The sequence below is a fragment of the Poecilia reticulata genome, chromosome 14 (genome assembly GCF_904066995.2).
Source record: "Poecilia reticulata chromosome 14, P_reticulata-male-v2, whole genome shotgun sequence".
Classification (NCBI taxonomy): domain Eukaryota; kingdom Metazoa; phylum Chordata; class Actinopteri; order Cyprinodontiformes; family Poeciliidae; genus Poecilia; species Poecilia reticulata.
Genome location: NC_088843.1, coordinates 23,792,616 through 23,810,616, shown reverse-complemented (window position 1 = coordinate 23,810,616; position 18,001 = coordinate 23,792,616). Strand labels below are relative to the sequence as shown.

The 18,001-nt window shown below is 39.5% G+C and overlaps 2 protein-coding genes across 13 annotated transcripts in view; one reads left to right on the top strand and one right to left on the bottom strand.

The window, feature by feature from the left end:
* LOC103476303 (glycerophosphodiester phosphodiesterase domain-containing protein 5-like) overlaps positions 1 to 18,001 on the top strand; it is a 34,041-nt gene that overhangs the window by 12,017 nt on the left and 4,023 nt on the right. For 3 of the 5 annotated variants that reach the window (XM_081615170.1, XM_008428544.3, XM_081615169.1), the window contains 8 exons: positions 19 to 101; positions 517 to 667; positions 1,502 to 1,726; positions 2,373 to 2,530; positions 2,605 to 2,752; positions 3,390 to 3,472; positions 3,566 to 3,645; positions 3,899 to 4,839. In XM_081615170.1, coding sequence (XP_081471296.1) covers positions 19 to 101; positions 517 to 667; positions 1,502 to 1,726; positions 2,373 to 2,530; positions 2,605 to 2,752; positions 3,390 to 3,472; positions 3,566 to 3,645; positions 3,899 to 3,993 — 1,023 coding nt within the window. In that variant the 3' untranslated portion in view covers positions 3,994 to 4,839. Of the gene's footprint in view, positions 1 to 18; positions 102 to 516; positions 668 to 1,501; positions 1,727 to 2,372; positions 2,531 to 2,604; positions 2,753 to 3,389; positions 3,473 to 3,565; positions 3,646 to 3,898; positions 4,840 to 9,745; positions 10,131 to 17,690; positions 17,881 to 18,001 lie in introns of those variants that run through there. The other 2 variants (XR_014090776.1, XM_081615171.1) reach the window with 2 other exon arrangements.
* LOC103476307 (unconventional myosin-VIIa-like) overlaps positions 8,233 to 18,001 on the bottom strand; it is a 36,281-nt gene continuing 26,512 nt past the window's right edge. For 2 of the 8 annotated variants that reach the window (XM_008428548.2, XM_008428549.2), the window contains 21 exons: positions 17,772 to 17,891; positions 17,112 to 17,285; positions 16,813 to 17,040; positions 15,748 to 15,918; positions 15,429 to 15,546; positions 15,215 to 15,341; positions 14,894 to 15,063; positions 14,622 to 14,812; positions 13,807 to 13,928; positions 13,581 to 13,738; positions 13,027 to 13,180; positions 12,785 to 12,940; positions 12,601 to 12,706; positions 12,106 to 12,219; positions 11,082 to 11,160; positions 10,895 to 11,010; positions 9,783 to 9,968; positions 8,940 to 9,056; positions 8,768 to 8,851; positions 8,568 to 8,687; positions 8,233 to 8,415 (listed from right to left, as the gene is read on the bottom strand). In XM_008428548.2, the coding sequence (XP_008426770.2) occupies positions 8,323 to 8,415; positions 8,568 to 8,687; positions 8,768 to 8,851; positions 8,940 to 9,056; positions 9,783 to 9,968; positions 10,895 to 11,010; positions 11,082 to 11,160; positions 12,106 to 12,219; positions 12,601 to 12,706; positions 12,785 to 12,940; positions 13,027 to 13,180; positions 13,581 to 13,738; positions 13,807 to 13,928; positions 14,622 to 14,812; positions 14,894 to 15,063; positions 15,215 to 15,341; positions 15,429 to 15,546; positions 15,748 to 15,918; positions 16,813 to 17,040; positions 17,112 to 17,285; positions 17,772 to 17,891 (2,904 nt within the window). In that variant the 3' untranslated portion in view covers positions 8,233 to 8,322. Of the gene's footprint in view, positions 8,416 to 8,567; positions 8,688 to 8,767; positions 8,852 to 8,939; positions 9,057 to 9,782; positions 9,969 to 10,894; positions 11,011 to 11,081; positions 11,161 to 12,105; positions 12,220 to 12,600; positions 12,941 to 13,026; positions 13,739 to 13,806; positions 13,929 to 14,621; positions 15,064 to 15,214; positions 15,342 to 15,428; positions 15,547 to 15,747; positions 15,919 to 16,812; positions 17,041 to 17,111; positions 17,286 to 17,771; positions 17,892 to 18,001 lie in introns of those variants that run through there. The other 6 variants (XM_081615163.1, XM_081615164.1, XM_081615165.1 and 3 more) reach the window with 5 other exon arrangements.

Genomic DNA, 18,001 nt, shown 5'->3' with positions numbered 1-18,001 from the left:
CTCTCCTCCGCTGTGCAGCTCGCTCCAGAAAACACACTGATGTCGTTCGAGAAGGCGGTGGAAGCCGGAAGCGACGGCCTGGAGACGGACGTTGCAATAAGGTCCGTTTAGCGCTGATGAGCCAAACCTCAACACTGTCAAAACCTGCTGTGACAGTTATTCTGTCACAGCAGTTATTCTGACGATTAATTAGACAAACATATTTGGCACATTCTGCAGATTTTTCATTCAACCACTGAAGCCTATAGAAACACAAAAGCGTTAGAAACACAATAAATATGCCAACAATCAAATCTTAAATTAAAAGAAAAAAATGTCTTATACAGTTTTGACTTAATTCCTGCTCCGAGTGTTGTTCTCTCAGTGAATTGCCTTTCCTTGAATCTGTATACTTCAGTTAAAACGATCAATCAAAAACTAAATTAGTTGACGATTATTTTAACAGTGGATTAATCACGATTAATTTGATTAATTGTTTCAGCTTTGTAATGTAAAAGGTTCTCTGTGTGGTTGTAGCTATGATGGCGTGCCCTTCCTGATGCACGACCACAACTTGCAGCGCACCACCAACGTCCAGGAGGTTTTCCCAAACCGGACCGGCGACTCTGCTGCCATGTTCACCTGGAGCGAGCTGGAGGGCCTGAATGCCGGCTCCTGGTTCCTCTCCGTGAGTTTCTGCCTATGAAAATTCGTGAAACTCTATTTGGTGTTTCTAAGGCTTGGAAGTGCTTGATTCCTGTATAAAAACTTTATTACAAAATTTAGCAACTTTGTAATAAAGTGCAATCCAGTATTTGGTTAAATAACTAAATTTGGAAAACGTCACAGTTTAAATCAGATAGTTTCATACACCTGATAAAAAGACACACAGTTTTTCTGTAGAACATAGAATACTATCACAGTTAAATTAACAGTAACAAATGATATACAATAGTGAATTGAAACTGTCTTTTTTAATTAAATTGTATTGGTTTTATCTCCAGAGTGTGGTGCTGAAAAAGTTTGAAACCTTCCCTTAAAAATGCTTGAATTTTAATGTGGGAAAAACAGACAAAAGTGCATATAATCCTTATAATAGGATTTTGTTGATTCAGACTCTGCCTCCTACTGGCCATCCACTGTAAATATAGAGGAATACTTACATTTATAATAGATTTTTATTTCTTACATACTGGATTCCCTCTACTGAATAAATGTATTTAGAGTATTTCTTTTTTTTAACTGCAGCAGTGTAAAGACATGTTAGAAATTAAAAAATCCTTTTTTAATGCTTTTTGGTCATTTTTACCTGGAGTGCCAATAAGTTTGGAGACAGCGTCAGAAGTTCAGCAGTTCTGTTGTAATCTGAAGTCTAGCTGGAACATGTGGATTCAGTCATTTTCCTCATGACTGAATCCAGAGCAACACGCAGTCTGCCTGCAAATGGAAAACGCATCGATCGGTGTGTTGTCACAGAAATAACTGGGCTTTGATTTCTTTTTTTTCTCTTTGTACCTTAAAGCAAAATCCATTTGGAACAGCCGGTTCGCTGCGGCAGGAGGAGCGGCAGCGAGCGGGAAACCAGTCGGTCTGCAGCCTGCAGGACTTCCTGCAGCTGGCAGGTCAGGCTCAGAAACTGGTGATCTTTGACCTCTACCGCCCGCCCTACGGCCACCCGTACAGTAACAGCTGGATCCAGCGAACCCTGGATGTTCTCTACAACGTGTCGTCCATCCAGTCATCGCAGGTAAAACTCATTCAGGGCTATTTAATGTCTAAATTGCTTTAAATGTTTTCCTTATATCAGAATGAAAATGTATTTTCTGTAAAAATAAAACATTTGTATGCATATAAGGACAGGGCAGCTGGTACATTGTGATAAATTACAATATTAATCATTTAAAAGTAGGTTTTTTTCATGTAGTTCAGTTCAAAAACTGAAGCTAGTATATTTTTTACAGTAATTTACAGTGGTTTATTAGATTAAAATTTAAGACCAAAATTTAGTTTCTCAGGAAGTTAAAGGGAAGAATTTAAAAATTTGGCAACCAGAGTTTTTTCTTCCACTCAACTTCCCATTAAGTTGCTTGGATGCGGCCCATTGTAAACAACAACCAGTTTTATAATCAGTGAACTCATACTGAAATGCAAGATAGGGCTGATTAGTCTAATTTAAAACATTTTAACGCTAAGTATGTTCATGTATAAAGTAGGGTTCAAACGATTAATCTAATTGTGATAAATCGCTATTAATCGATTACTGAAATCATCAACAAATTTAGTTATTGATTGATCGCTAACTTTAGTTTTTTCGCCTGTTGTTTTTGATGTAAAGTTGTTTCCCGGTGAATGAAGTCACTCTGGTCAGCAGGCACTAACGTCTGTAAGTTTAGGTCCTGTGGCTGCCATCCGATCAGAGGTCCTGGGTCCACCAGTCAGATCCCGACCTCCAGCAGACGTCCGGGACTCGACTCCCTCTAGAGGAGCTGCAGCGTAACAACATCGTCAGACTCAATCTGCCCTACAGCTCCATGTCAGCTGAGCTCACCAGGTCTGTGTGTTTGTTACGGAGCAGCGAGGGCCCGCTGGGTTCTCTACCAACGCTGCTGCTGTTCTCACCTGCAGAGAGTATTCAGCGGTGAACATCAGCACCAACCTGTATGTGATCAGCCAGCCGTGGCTCTACTCTCTGGCCTGGTGCACTGGGGTTCACTCGGTCACTACCAACGCCCCCCAGCTGCTCCGGACCCTAAAGTCCCCGCTCCTCCTCATGGTGGGTCCGATGTTAATCAGAGATGTTCGCTAAAAGGTCTGAAGTGCAAAAAACGTAGTGCACTTTATTCTGAAGGTAATATTTATTGGTAAAAAATGGCACTAAACCTCTTCAACATTTTCCCCAAAGTGATTTTTAAAATGCAATATTTTTTATTTAGTCACTAAAACATACTAAAATAGAGTAACTACAGAGTTTCCCTCAGTGTATTAGAAGCCTTGTTTATTTTAAACAGGGATTTTATCCCCCAGTATCAGTGAGAGTGACGTCGGATGAAGCTCGGTTTATAGGCGACACACTGAACTGGGTGAAAGCAGGTGTGAACCCGTTGCAGTGCCTCTGCACCGGCCGGTTGGCCTTCCAAGATATTATTTCCCTAATTGATGCATATCCAAATTAGTGTAACTTTTTTAACACAAAAACATAGTGGGCAGCTGGTGGTCTGCCAGACCTCCCTTACCAACGGACTTAGCAGGCTTTCCCTGTGAAGTCACAATAAAAAAGAAAGACTGATTTTGAAAGTTAGGGCCTGACTTTTTACTTTTACTAATTATGAGTCACACAGGTTATTTTAATATTCTCCTATGAAAAAAACAATTCAAACATTTAATTCAACACTTCTGCCTGTGTGTGTCAGAGTCCAGAAGAATACAACCTGATGTGGATTCTCACCGACGTCCTCTCCTTCATGTTGGTTGTCGTCATCTTCTACTTTCACAGGTGAACCAACACTTGTTTTTTACCTGTCTGCGTCCTTATGAGACAGAAATTGAACAGGTATGCAGATAATTGTTTTGTTTTTTTTAACGGCAGATGGCGGGAACGAAGACTCGCTTTCTGCTCGGACCAAGAAGTGAAGCAGGATAACGGCAGCTGCAGGCAAAACAAACCAGGTGACCTAAAAGTACAACTCAGCTATTGGCATTGTGTATTATTATTAACTACTGTGTGCACAAATATTAGGTGAGTATTTTTGGATCAGTAACAAATACAAAGCTCCACTTGGAGTCAGAAACTTCTGCCACTTTTATAAGACACTTTCTTGCAGAAGTGCTTGTCTGCATCTTTCAACAAGACTGTAATTTTTCTGCAGAGTAATGCTCCATCTCAAGCATTAATGATAATTTCTCTCTGATCATTTCATAGAGATGGGCGACATCTGGTCAGTCTCCAGCTCAAACTGTCAAACAGAGAAGATGCTCAACCTGGCAACCGTGACAGAGCCCTCTAGGCAGAGCTGATCTGGCAACCTCTGACACTGCCAGGTTTGTCATACTGCAACCAAATCACGTCAATGCCAGAAGAAAACGCCAAACTTTCTACCCAAACGTCAAATATTCTCAGGTTAAATTCCGTTAGTGGTTTTTACTTTAAAGGGGCAGTATTATGTAAAAAGCAACTTTTTTGAGCTTTCCGTCATGTTATAATATTATTCCCTCATCAAAATCATACATGGAGTGTTGCCTTGATTATTTCCTGCATGTTTGAGAAATCGTCAATCTTCATGGCAACCATTCAGCTGTGCAAAATGCCTGACTGGACCTAGCCCCGCCTTCGAGACGCAGCTCCTCCTTGGACATGAAGTTTTCAAGGTTTCAAGCTTCTCAGAGCAGCCCTTCCCCACGACGCCCCCATTCTGTTGCTTCAGACTAGTCAGCAACAATTAGCAAACACTCAGTGGAACTGCGTATCTGTTGAGCTCATTATAGGAGCTACTTCTCAGTGGACCACTGGTAAAAATGTTGTTAAAGGGTTAATAGAGGAGCCATGTTGCGATAACTTCCTGAAGGCAGAGTTTCAGAAAAAGCAGTTTCTTAAAGAGGCAGAGGCTCAATTTCAAGGTGTTAAATTACCAAGTAAAATGTATTTTAAGTCATTTGATATATATAGCATTTTTACAACAACTGAAGGTAACATAGTTACTTTGATTGCGCTATTAAATGGCACTATGTGCCTGGATAACACGTAATACTGCCCTTTTAGTAATGATAAAGTTGCACCATAATAAACTGCCATTAGCTTTGCTTCACAATGTGACTGATAAGAAACTAGTCTGAGAGAACATCAATAAACAATTTATATCTGTAGCAGCTGGGCTTTCTGACTGGATTCATGTTCCTACCAATGGAAACAATAATGAAGCTGGTTTAGTTGCTTAAAGATAGATTTTTAATGAGAATGATTATTTTATGATAGATAATGCTACAAATACCAACTTTTTTCACATGTGGAAGTTCCTTATTTGGATGGGAGATTTCTGTTCCTCCACCATCAGTCTCAGCAGTGCTGCACCATCCTGTTGTTGAGCCCAGTTCAAAGTTTTTTAGCGTTTTGTGCCAAAACCTTAACAGACGCAATCTGTATGAAGAAAATCCAAAATGTCTGGATAGTTGATCACATTGAAGCGCTGAAGTCTGATGTGTATGTTTTAGATTTTAAACAGCAGCATAAAGAACTATTTATTTCTGTGTTGTAGGCATCAAAGTGTTTTTATTAAAGAACCCAAACAAGCAGAGTTTGGTCAACAGTCCTTTTCAAAACTGTTCTATCCAGAACCTTAAATGCTTGTGCTGAAGCCCAGTAATCTGTCCTGACTCTTCCTACCTAAACGTACCGGTATAAATAGACCAGGTATGTAGCGGTGTGTTCTCTTTCAGTCTCCCAGCAACCAGCACAGCTTTTTGGAGGCCTGTGTACTTTTCTCCATCTGGAAGCTTAGTGTTTATTGGTGAATGTTGAGGCCTAAGCATCATCTCTGTGCGGTGAGTTCCGTCTCAAATTGCCACAGAGGTTCATGTATGGGTAAAACAGTCAGGGAAATAGCCAACAGGTACAAACATGCAGCAAACAGGTGTAAATGTGTACAAACAAAAACCCACAATCAACAAAACAAATGCAAATGAAAAATGGTCTAAATATGAAAAGCTGCAGTTGCTCCACAAAATTAGAGATGGACCGATCTGATACGTATCAAACCCGATATGGAAAAGAATTCTAGTTCAGGGATCTGTGACAATGTATTCAATCCATAAGGGCAGATCTATTCAGTCTAATTCTATGCTTTGTGTTCTGAGCGACGTCGTTAAGGTCTTCACTGAGGGTCTGGTTTCATGCGACTTCGTTGGTCGACTCCCCCTAGTGGCCAGGAGCGCTTCAGTCTTGTAGAGCAAGATTTCAGACTTCCTATTTTTACTCTAATTATGGCATTTCTCCTGGCTCCTATTTCCTGTGGCTGCAGTGTTTTTTATTTGCAGTGTTTTTCTGTTGCATTTGTTTTTTTTTTGTGTCTGCGTGTCCTGGAGTTTGCATCGTTCATGAGTTTGCTGTGTGTTTGACAAGAAGAATGTTGACATCACACAACAGCATTCTGTTTCAAGAAGTAATAATGGATGGAGCCGTTTCTGGCTGAATTTTAAATTTATTCAGTATTTTTAAATTCAATATTGATAAATAACCAGATCCACTGGCAGATTATTTCACTTAGAACCAGACATTTTTCTTATCTTATAAGTGAAATGATCTGCTCAAGGACTAGGACTTTTTCATCAATATAAAGAAATTACTGACTTAAAACGAGCTCCTATATCTTTCTGAGAAGTTATCTGCAAGTTAGTTTTATCATAAGGTGCACTAAGATATTTTCACTAGGACATAGACAAAAATACTTGAAAGCATTCTGTGTTGTTGCTGTTTTTCTAAATAATAATCTTCAATGATCTTTTTGATAAAAGTGAAGAAACCATATTTAAATGAGAAATAAATCCAACTTTCTTTGCAAAATGTAATTTATTTATGGCTACATAAAGTTATGTCACATATTTTGATAAAAGTACTTTGTACATGGATCATGTCCAGAAAAGTGAGACATGATGACTTCACACTCAAATTATTAAATTATTTGTATTTAAACATAAGATTAGAAACAGATTCCTGTCCTGTCCTTTAGAGACAGATGCTCTGAAAACCAACCTTATGAAACAAAGATGGCTTTTTAATTTAGTGGCACACCTGCAGAACAAATCACATTTCCTTTAATCTTAAACCACATATAAACTTTATCCAACAGAGAGGAAAGATGATCTAAAAAACAATCATGCTAAATACATAAAATGACTGGAAAAAGGCATCTAATTGACATTTTTGTGGGAGATGAATGGTTTTGTATTTGATTTCATGACGCAGGTTTTCACTGTAGAACTAAATTTAAAACTGTATTAGTTAAATGTGTAAAAATTCAACTTCAACACATATGTGAAGAAACTCACTGGGAGTTAATATTTACAGTCTAAAAAAGGAAAATAGTTGGTCTTGGGCTCCATCGTCCAGAATAAAATTTATTTTATTGCAGTTATGTGTAAATGAAAAATAAAATGTTTACCTACTAGAGAGGTTAGAAATGGTCTCATGTGACATGTGGCCTCATTGCTTCATTTCAATTTCAGGTCGCAGGATTAACATTAATTTAGATCTTTTCATGTCACAATAACTGGTTTCAATGTATTTCAATGGAAACTTTGTGACAGACCAGTACAGAGAAGTGTTTAATTGTGAAGTTTAAGTAAAATTATGGTTTTCTAATGTCTTTCAAGCTAAAATCTAAAAATGTATGGGTCAATTCTTTTGCTGAAATCCATTTTATTTTTTGGTTGTTCATGCTGCTAATTACATGCGACTGCAGTCAGACTTCTGTGTGAACAGTTTACGACCACAAAACTGCCCAAATGTGCAGAAGAAGAACATAGACGTGACTCAGCAGTTGATCTGTTTACGGAAATAATAATGGCCACTGCTGTCTACGGATCAATTTTAAATCTGTTGACCAGTGGGAGCCGACTCCATCACAAGATCATGAAAAGACGAAGGAAGGTAATAAAAAGAAAGCACAGCTAATAGCAATGGCCTTTTGTAGAGAACTGGCTACAACTTTTGTGGAGAAGGACGCAAGAGTGGTGGGATTGTGATGTAATGCGATTCACTGACTAACTTCTTTCATAAATTTCAGAATTATATTTTCAGCCATTGTATACGTCCAGATTTACTGTGTCTGGCCTCTTCTGCTGCAGAATTATGACTCAGGTCTCACGTCAGTGACGTAAAAGTCGAATAAAAAGCAAAATGATCGTTCAGACTGCAGACACTTTGAAAACTATAATTTAGTTGGAATTGGGAATTCAGACTGCAGAGAAAAGGTTGGATCCTGCAACTTTAGGATGCTTCTACACCTCTAAATGAAAAGTCTGAATTACCGCCTGTTTACATCCATTGATTGAGCTGTTTGGATCTGGGGTGCATTAAAAGCTTCAGCATAAGCTTTTCCACATCATCCCTCTGTGTTGGTCTGTCACATTAAGTCCTGCAGACAAAGACACTCAGCTTTGTAGTTGTAATGCGACAAAGTGTTAATTTTCCTAGGGTGTGAATATTTTTTGCAAGGCTGTTAATCAATCCAGAAACAGCTGAAACAGTTCAACACAGGAAAGTCCTGAAGGAGTGATTTTAAAGGCAAAAGGTGAGTTTTTAAGACAGGACAGAAAATGAAAGGTAGGTTTTAGTTCAGGAGTGTGGCCTGATCACTTGCTGTTTCCTCTGGACGTTCGCTGCTTGGTCATTGTTGTCAGCATCTGGCTGATGTACGAGGTCAAAAGGTCATCCATCTTGTATCCCTGGAGTAGTTGGAGAGACAACATGTAATTAGCTGCAGGACTAGCGGACAACACCTGAGAATCACCTGCAGGGCGTCTGTCTGCATGTCTTTCTGTCATGTTTCTATGCCGACGGTCAGAACCGTCCTTTCTAAGTGAATTCAGATGCTCACCAGCGACGTTTCGCAGAGCAGCTTGCTGCCTCGCACCAGGTTCCCGATAGTGATGTGGAAGTATGTGTTGCCGCTGCTCCAGTTGGAGATCTTGGTGAAGGGATGAGTGGTCAGGATGTCCTAGAGGACGAGGGATTAGCACAGATTAACAGCACATCTTCATAAAGTTGTAAAGATAAAACCGTGAGATCAATCCTCACCTTAGCCTTTGGATCAATCAGACTGACTCCGTGTTTATTGATGGCAATCAGGAGAGTTTCTGGGTAATTTGGATCTGTTGTTTGCTGCAGAAAATCAAAAACATTACATGTAGCAAGGATCAAAATATATTACTTTTGGTCTTGTTTACAACTACTTTTCTGGCATCTTCACCTTGACTTCAAAGAAGGCGGAGCCAAACGTCGGCCATTTATAAATGACCTTCAGGAAGGAGAGTTTGGCGTCTTCGGGTGTTTTTCCCGACTGCTTGTTAAAGAGCGTCATGATGGACTGAGGAGAGAAGAAAATCCAAAATGTGAGTCACATAAACTCATCATTCACTAGGAAAGATGCTAGAAATCCATTAGTTTGTGGATCTCTGCTTTCAACTGACTAAAAAATAAAATAAAAATCAATTCAATTCTTTCAACTAAGACTTATTATCAAAGACAACTTGCGTAAATATAAAATTAAGTTTTAAAAAGCGAATAAAAGCGTTCTAAACCAACTTGGACATAACAAAAATAGTACTTAATCTGGTTCTGCTTCCCAGCCGAAATTAATAAGTCTTTTTGATTACTGTGGAGGAATTTTGGCCAGATTTTATTTAATTCACATTGGAAGGTTTTACTGCATTCCAGTCAGATTTTAGTCCAGACTTTGACTAGGCCACTCCAAAACCTGTTGTTTTTGAAGGCATCCAGCAGTGAGTTAGCTCTGGATTTTATTCGGCTTCATTACTGAAGACAGCTTGAAATGTTATTTTCTTATATGAACTTGTTGATTGGACTTTTCTCTTGAAATAAACGATTTCAAAACAACTTTTTTTGTTATTGCATGTTAACTTTGTTTGATGATCTGGAACATTTAGAGCCTGTTAAAAAATACACAGAAAATGAATCCAGGTCTCAGGTAAATGCATCTAAATCACATTAACCAACCAGATTTTATTTCTTCTTCTTTCTTTGTGCTGCTGAAAGTAAACCTGGTCTCACTCAGTTCTGCTGCTCTGCTCACCCTCTTCCAGTCGTCAGGGGACAGATGTCGGATCTGGTCCTGAGGGACGAGGTCCTTCAGGATCTTGGGAATATTCTGGAAATGGGATTTGTCCTCTTCAAACTTCACCCTGTATATCAGAGCTGCCAGCTGGTGCACCTCCTCCCTCGAACACTTGTGGTAACCGCGGAGATACTTGGGCAGCTCCTGCACAGAAAAACAATTTTTTCTTTAAGTACAAGCAGGGAAACAAAACTGAAGGCTGCTTATGGTCATCAGTTATTTTACCATTAATTTGTCTTTTACAATATTAAAAGTACACTGAAGTGCAAATAAAAGTAATTCATTTTATTGTCTCAAATTGAACAACATAGCACTCCTTTAACGTACGCCTGATCATTGCTGAAGAGTCTGGTTGCTCAGAGTGCTGTATCCAAACATATTCATAGAAAGTTGAGTGGAAAGAAAAAGTGCGCCAGCAACAAAGGCAACCGCAGACTTGAGGGGATTTATTTCGGACATGAGAAAAATAACAGAAACAAGCATAAAGAAATTAATGAATAAATAAAACAAATTAAAAATTAGAATAGTCCAAAAACAAAAAAAGTACTGTCAACGTCACATGTCCAATAGGGAGTAGGAAGAAGCATTTGCTCGGATGAATCTGAAACATGAGCTACAAATGTTGCCTTCATCGTGTTAAAGGCTCTACTGAACCAGTAATTCATGCAAAAGGAACCCAACCAAGAACTGAGTGCATAGAAAATGATATAATTCTCAGAAACATGACATTTCTGCTTAAAATATCCTTTTTTATTGATCTTATGTAAGATGTAATTTATCTTAGATTCTCATTATCTATAAGCCGTAATTTTCAGAGTTACAAGAAATAAAGGCTTAAAATATTTTACTGTAATATTTTAGCTTTAATTTCCGAAATGAGAGCTAATAATGAAATTTTCACAATATTCTACTTTATATGAGTTATAAATTGAACACCAATTAAATATGAAATCCTCCAAGGATAGAAGTAGCCTCCATATTTTTACATCTTAGCCTCAAGTTTTCTGAAGAACTTTAAGTAGACACATTAATTATGTTAATGTGTCCAGTTGAAACGTTTCTGAAAGCACCTGATAGTAATGGAAGATGGAGTCGGCCATGGAGTCTTTTCCTGGCACCGTGTTGGTCCACAGCTTCTTCATGAAGAACACCTGATAGGTCAGTGAAGGCACCGCACCTGTAGAGCCTGCAGGAAGAGTCAGAGATGCTCAAACAGTCTGAGCTTCAGAGACGAGAGCAGTTGTCCACCTCCATTACCATGTCTCGCTTTCTTGATCCAGTCAGTCAGATGTCTCACAAAGTCAAAGAAAAAGTCACCGTCTGGCACACTGATGACCTGAAAACAACAGAAAACGAGAGATTCATAAGGTTTGAGGTAATTCTTTTTTACACAGAAGCAAAATATACATATTTAATATTTAAAGAGAAAAGGACTGAAGGAACTGGAAAGGCTTCAGATTTTCTTAAATGTAAATCTCACTCACTATGCCACTGATATTTAGTCCACATCTAACAGCTAAATGTTGATTTAATTTTTTTTAATAAGGACACAAACTGCAGGACCAGGCTAAGACATACATTTATTATGAGAATAAAGTCAATATTCAGAGAAAAAAAATCATACAAAAATAAAGCTGCAATATTACAATAATAAAAGTCTGAATATTACCAGAATATGACCTAATAATTTGAGAATAAAGTTGTAATAACAAAATAGTCAACATTATGAGAAGTCATAATATTACCAGAAAAATGTCTTAGTTAGTTGACATTATTCAAAATGTCTTTGTTTATATCATTACTGATATAAATTTGTTATAAAAGTATAACTGATTGCAATTTAAAAATTAGGTAACTTTATGTTATTAAAGCTAAAGTTTAAACAGTAATGATTTCTTGGTTAATGTCAAGTTGTCATAACAAAGAGATTTTGAATAATGTTAACTTTGTATTAAAAGTGTCATAATTTACTGAATGACGCTTTATGACAACAGTCATAAATATTCATGAAGGCTTATTCATGTTCATGACAGGTGTTATGTCATGTTTATGAAAGTGTCATGACAGTCTTATTCACCCCCCTTCAAATAAAGTGTTACCCAATAATGTCATATGACAAAAAAGTCATATCACAAGAAGTTGTAATTATACGAGGAAAAAAAGAAGAAGCTTTTTTCTAGTAATTTTCCAATTAGCTTCTGGTAACATTTATTCTACTAACATTATGAAATTTTTCTCATGATTAAAAAATCAAATCTCTACTCTGTCGTAGTCTCCTCACCTTGTCTGTGATCTTTACAAAAAGACTGAAGCCCTCGGAGGATTTGAGCATCAGTCGACCGGAGATGTTGTGGCAGAAATCTTTAGCCTTCGTGCTTGACTCTACTTCAAACACCTGAGATCACAAGAAAACCAAAGAAAACGCTTCTTTTTTTTTTTTACCAAAAATGATCAAGAATTTGCCATTTAGTTCCCAGTGTACACAGTTTACAGACAAGCAGTACAAATATAGAAATATTAGAGGAAGTTACAGAACAATATGTTCTGTAACTATCAGGTGCTTTCTTTTCTCTTCAATTTAAGGAAGAACAAGTGTTTTGTAATTGTAAAACGCTTATTTTACATTTTATCAAAGCAAAACTGAGAAATTTCTGCAGTTTTTAGAAAAGTTTTACAATAATTTTTTAATAAAGCAAATCCTGAACAAAGTTTAGATCCTTCAGTTCAGACGGTTCCAGTTTTCCAACAAACGTTTTGAACCCGAGTCACTTCTGACCTCATCCGAGTCGTCAGGGAAGTAAACCTTGTGGAAAATCTGTGTGGTCTTGTGCTGGATGGCCTCCACCTCCACCAGGTGAGGAGGGTACTTCCTGGATCCGTTTCTGCACAAATCAGGAGGAAGATGAGAGATGAAGCAAGAGGGAAAACAAGGATGGGGTGAAAAAGCAGCCATGTGGTACCGCAGGGCTTTCTGCAGCCGCTGCATGCAGTCTGGCGCCAGTGGGAAGTGCTTCTTGGCCTGAAGGAACTTCTGGACGTGGGGCAGCAGGATGTTACTGGGAGGAAACAAACCAGTGCAGAGCCACAGCAGCTCCCAGCCCTTCTCCTCACTGAACCTTCACAGAGAAACAACAGCATCAGCTGACAGGACAGACTGAGGGAAATAAACTTATTGCTGGCCCTTCAGTTGAGATTTACTAACTTGATGTGATTGTCTGTGAGCTGTTTGAGGATCTGGCAGTAGATTTCATCCTTCAGCGGCTCCGCCTTCAGCGCTCCTTCAAAGATCTGATCGGTGAGCTCGTTGACGGACCGCGCCCGTTTAGACGGGTAGTCGCCCATGTATTTCATCACAGGTACAGAGACGGTCAGGGGAAAAAAAACACACGTGTAGAGATGACACACCGAATCCGAAACACTCAACACACCTGATAAAATGCAGATTTTTAATTGGCTGTAATAAATCCACATTTAATGAGATATGCTGCAAAACTCAGCTGTTAGAGAAACAAAAATAATATTAAAACAAGTTTCTATATCTTGCTGAAAAGTTATTATGAGTTAGTTTTGTCTTATTTTAAGTGAACCAAGATGTTTGGACTAGACCAAAAATACCTGGGAAGACTTTGCGGTTTTGCAGTGAATTTCCTTCAGTCTTTTCTTACTTTGAACCTTGAAGTAGTTTAAAAATAATTGTTCTAATTAATTTCTGTTGTATTGAAGTCCAATGTGATTAACATGAGAAGCGAAGGATATCTATGAAGGCAAGAAGGGCCTCCTGGGAGAGTTCGTCGTGTGCCAGGACTTTCTTCAGCAGCGGCTGTTTGACAGGCTCTCTGACGCAGCTCCACAGTCGCTCCTTCCCTCGAGCTTTGGACATCATCACTCGGCTCAAGGTGCTCTTCGGAGGCGGCCTGGAGAGGCTAAAGGTTAAAGCAAGCACCCAACCCGTTCTGTGAGAGGTATTTGGTTGGTCGGGCACCTGAAGTGGTCATAGGAAAAGTCCTCCAGGGTGTAGGCCTTGGATTTGTCCTTTTCAGAAAGACTCATCTGAGACAAACTGAGAGACTCCCTCCTCTGATCAGGAGTCATGGTCACCAGAGCCTGAGACCAGAACAGGCAGGTTAGGATAAACAAGAATAAAATGACAAGATCTACACTGAGGAAGGTAATTATTACACAGTTTGTAATTTCTAAAAAAATATTCAGGGTCAGGATTAGATTCTCAAGTTAAAGGTGAGTTATTATGTTTTTTTTAACAGGTTTTGATAGGCCTATGACCTAAAACAAAACATGTTCATTACATTTTTCACACAAACCAGCTGACCAAACATGGTGGAGCTAAGCTGTGATTGCTAGGTAACGGGTGGAACTCTGCTGGGGTTGCTAGATGAGGGGCAGTGCCTGCTGATGTGACTTAACAATTGGGAGTTATTTTTTTTAAATGGCTCTTATTCCAGACACCAAAAAACATTAACTTCTTGCCAAAAACTGAAATGGAAGTACAAAAACGTGCAAAACGTGAATTCTGTATAAGAAGTCCTTGAGTTTTTGCAGTGTATGCCTGGTTCTATACGTACAGTGTTTTTTGTGTGTCTCACTTTTCAAAGTTGATCCCTATGCCAACTTTTAGTTCCGCAATCTTTTATGAACAAAATCTACAAGAAGAACAAATCAGAACTAACAGAGCTAGTCCAGCATGATGCCACCATGAGCGGCGCTGTTCCAGAATGGAACAGAACCATAATAAGTTCAGGCTGAGCGTTAAAGCCATTCACCCTGATGACTGGCTCTTACCACAATGTCGTATTGGGGCCTGGTGATGGTGGGCAGCACGTAGACGCAGTCGGCAGGGAAGTCTCCTCTCTGCTTGGTCTTGTCATTGACACCGTGTGCCCAGCCAGAGTTCATCACATGTTCTCCGTCATGTTCATCCAGGATGATCAGATCCCCCTTACAGAAGCTCAGGAAGGTGGAGTCAACGCCAGCTGCAGGACAGAGGTCACAGCGAGAGTCACAGCTTGGTTCAGGACAGCAGAACCTTTCCCCAGACCGAGCCTGAAGTTCACCAGGGTTTGGACAGTCCAGCAGTCCCACCACGTATTTGGACTTCTTCCTCAGACCTTCGAGGAAGATGACCACCAGGTCCCGGATGTCCTCCGCGTTGTTGGAGGTGAAGGTGTACTCGTCTCCTTTGATGGTGGCCAATGTGAAACTCTGACCTTGCAGTTTTCCTCCTCTGGACAATGAAAGTTTAAACTTTAAAGTGATTTTCATAGCAACAGCTTCAAAAACATGGTAGGGCTGCAACTAACAATTATATTCGAAATCACTTATTCTGAAAATTAATCAATTATTCTGACATTTAATTGGATTAGCCATTCTCCTACCTGCTGCTGGACACGGCTGTGATTTCTGGGAATGACAGCTCCAGAAGAACCTGCTCCTGCTCATCCACAAAGTAAACCCCCGTCCAGTTCACCGCCACAATCACATCATTCTTTGGCAGACTGGGCCCTGTAGCAGACAATTATATCCATTTAAAATCATCAACACCACTCCTGTGCTTCTGAAACATAGATAAAAATAACCTGACCTCCTTACCTGAGAATTTAAAGGCCTCATAGAAACGTGAGAAGAGTAAAGGCCACTTTAACCGAGCAAAATCCACAACATCCTCCCTCACCTTCTGAGTGTTCAGCCTCCTTTTGTGGTATAATCCCTGCAGGACGAGATGCAGCGAGTCACCATCGCTCAACGGTGAGAAATAAAACCAAAGATTTGTTGTTTTTATGGTGACCTATTATGTTCCTCTGAACAGGTTAGGGTTATATAAAACATGTTCCTTTTAGATAATGAGATTTTCGTCTGCTCAGTTCTGTCTATGTTTATCTCCTTTCAGAGTGAGCAGTTTAGCAGGTACCTTTTTGTGGGCGTTGATGATGAGCTGAGCCCACTTCTCTGCAGTCTTAGTCGAGGTGACTTCTCTGTCGGGGATGTAGGACGGGATGAGGCTGAGCAGGCGCTCCTGGAGGATCTCAGAGCCATAGTCCACAAAGTACTGCTGAGAGGCCAGCTCAGCCAGATCTTCCTCCTGCAGAGGATGGACGCAGTTTAAACGAAAATGTTTAATATGACCTGAAAATCTGTTCTTATGCAGGTACTAAAATACTCTCAGGAGCTCAGTGAAATCATGCATGGTGCCTGTGTTCCTCACTGCTAGATTCTCCACAGTTCATTTTTAGCAGCATCATAACACAGAGAAAGTGAGTGGGATCAACAGGCAAGTGAAAGGAACACTTAATGCTTCAGGACAGAAAAACAATTTGGACAATTTTTAGAAACATATTCTGATTGGAACCTTTGTATGTAAAACAAAACAAAAAAAACAAACAATTAATTACTTTTGAAAATCTGTGTAATTAATATATCAAAATTAATGTGTTATGGTCCTGGCCCTAGTTTTAACACAAATATGTGTTAAAATTAATAAAAAGTATGTCCATATACTGAAAGTATACGAACTGAGCCGTTGGTTTGGGCTCCTTATGCATGAGTTACTGCATCACTAAAGGATGTCACAATGAAACAAGGACTCCATAGCCCAGGTAATAAGTTTCTGATGCTTCTTCACTGTTATACCTGTTACTTCTGCACATTTTTTTTCCACTCAACTTTCCATTACTATTCTTGGATAGAGCTCTCTGCATGTAATGCTTATCCAACAATCAATATTTTAGTCTTTTCATGGAGGGCAACAATGAGTGTGTACTGGATTAAAAATCAGACTTCCTTCTTCAGACATGAAAAACAAATATTTAAATGTATAACTACCGTACATAATGCATTTTGAATCAAGTTACTAAAATTATCACATTTAAATCTCTCAAAACGTCCCTGAAAGTTATTTTTCACTGTAAAAACAACAGAAGATATGAGGAACTCTCAAACATCTATCTGCTTTGTCATGGAGACCGTGGCTGCTGACCTTCTCACAGCGATACTCTCCAAACTTCACTCCTCTGACGATCTGCTGGTATATGAGATTTGTAGCGACGTAGTCCTCCGTGGGGTCATGCCAGGGGCTGAAGATCTCCTTCCTGAAGAACAGCCTCCAGGGTGCGTTCCTTTCCTGGGCGCCCTGCTCTTTGGCATACTGCTCGCATTGCGACACGGCATCCATGACGTGGTCGCTGCCGCTGCCCAGAGACGACACCTGATGGACACAGGCGTCCGTCAGTGGCGGCGCCGCAGTGGATGACATCATGGGGGCATTTCGGGCCATACCTTATCGAACAGAGCGATATACAGGGAGAAACCGAAGCGGTCACGCAGGTTGATCTTGTCCGCAAGGGCGTTGCAAAGCTCAAAGGCCGTGGTGGCGGAATCCGCCAGCAGCGTCTTGGTGGTGCCGTCCATGAATGTCACAGGCAGCATGATGGGCTTCTTGGACTTGGTGGCCTCAAGAAAACAAAACATACAGAAACTCGCTAATTATACTAACTAAACAACACTAGAAGCATGTTGGAGCAGCTCTGTTATGTTGGTTCTAGTTTATTTAGTTTGTAAACTGTACGACAGCGCTGCAACTAACAATGATCTTAGTAATGGATTACTGTATTGATTAATCAAATAAAAATTACCACATTCTGTTGATTTTTCATTTAAACACTTAAGCCTTTTTATCAAATATTAGATATGCATTAAAATATGTAAATAAACTGATAACTTTTTAAATACAAAATAAACATTCTATTGTCTTAAATGGAATAACAGCATTCATTAAGAAAAACTTATGCAGTTTTAACTGTTAAAATTATGTCTTTAAAATCTGATTGTTTTCTTTTATAACCGCCTAATTCCTAGAAGACACAGATTTTCCCGAATCCCAGAGAAGCTGAGCAGGAAGCTTTATGCGGTTTGGACTACAAACATGAAGGTCTGCACCTGCAGCTCTAGCCAGGACGGCGGCTGGGTTCGTGTGCGGTTCACAAACGTCCTCCTCAGCCTCTCTTCGCAGTACGGAGCGTAACCAGGAGGACCGTTCTTCAGAAAGGTTCGTAAATACTGACCACACAGCAGAAAAAACATTTTTATCAAACACACTGCTGGGAAGGGCAGATTTTTTTCTCTCTCCTAAATGCCCTATGTGCCATTGGAAAATAAAACCAACTTTG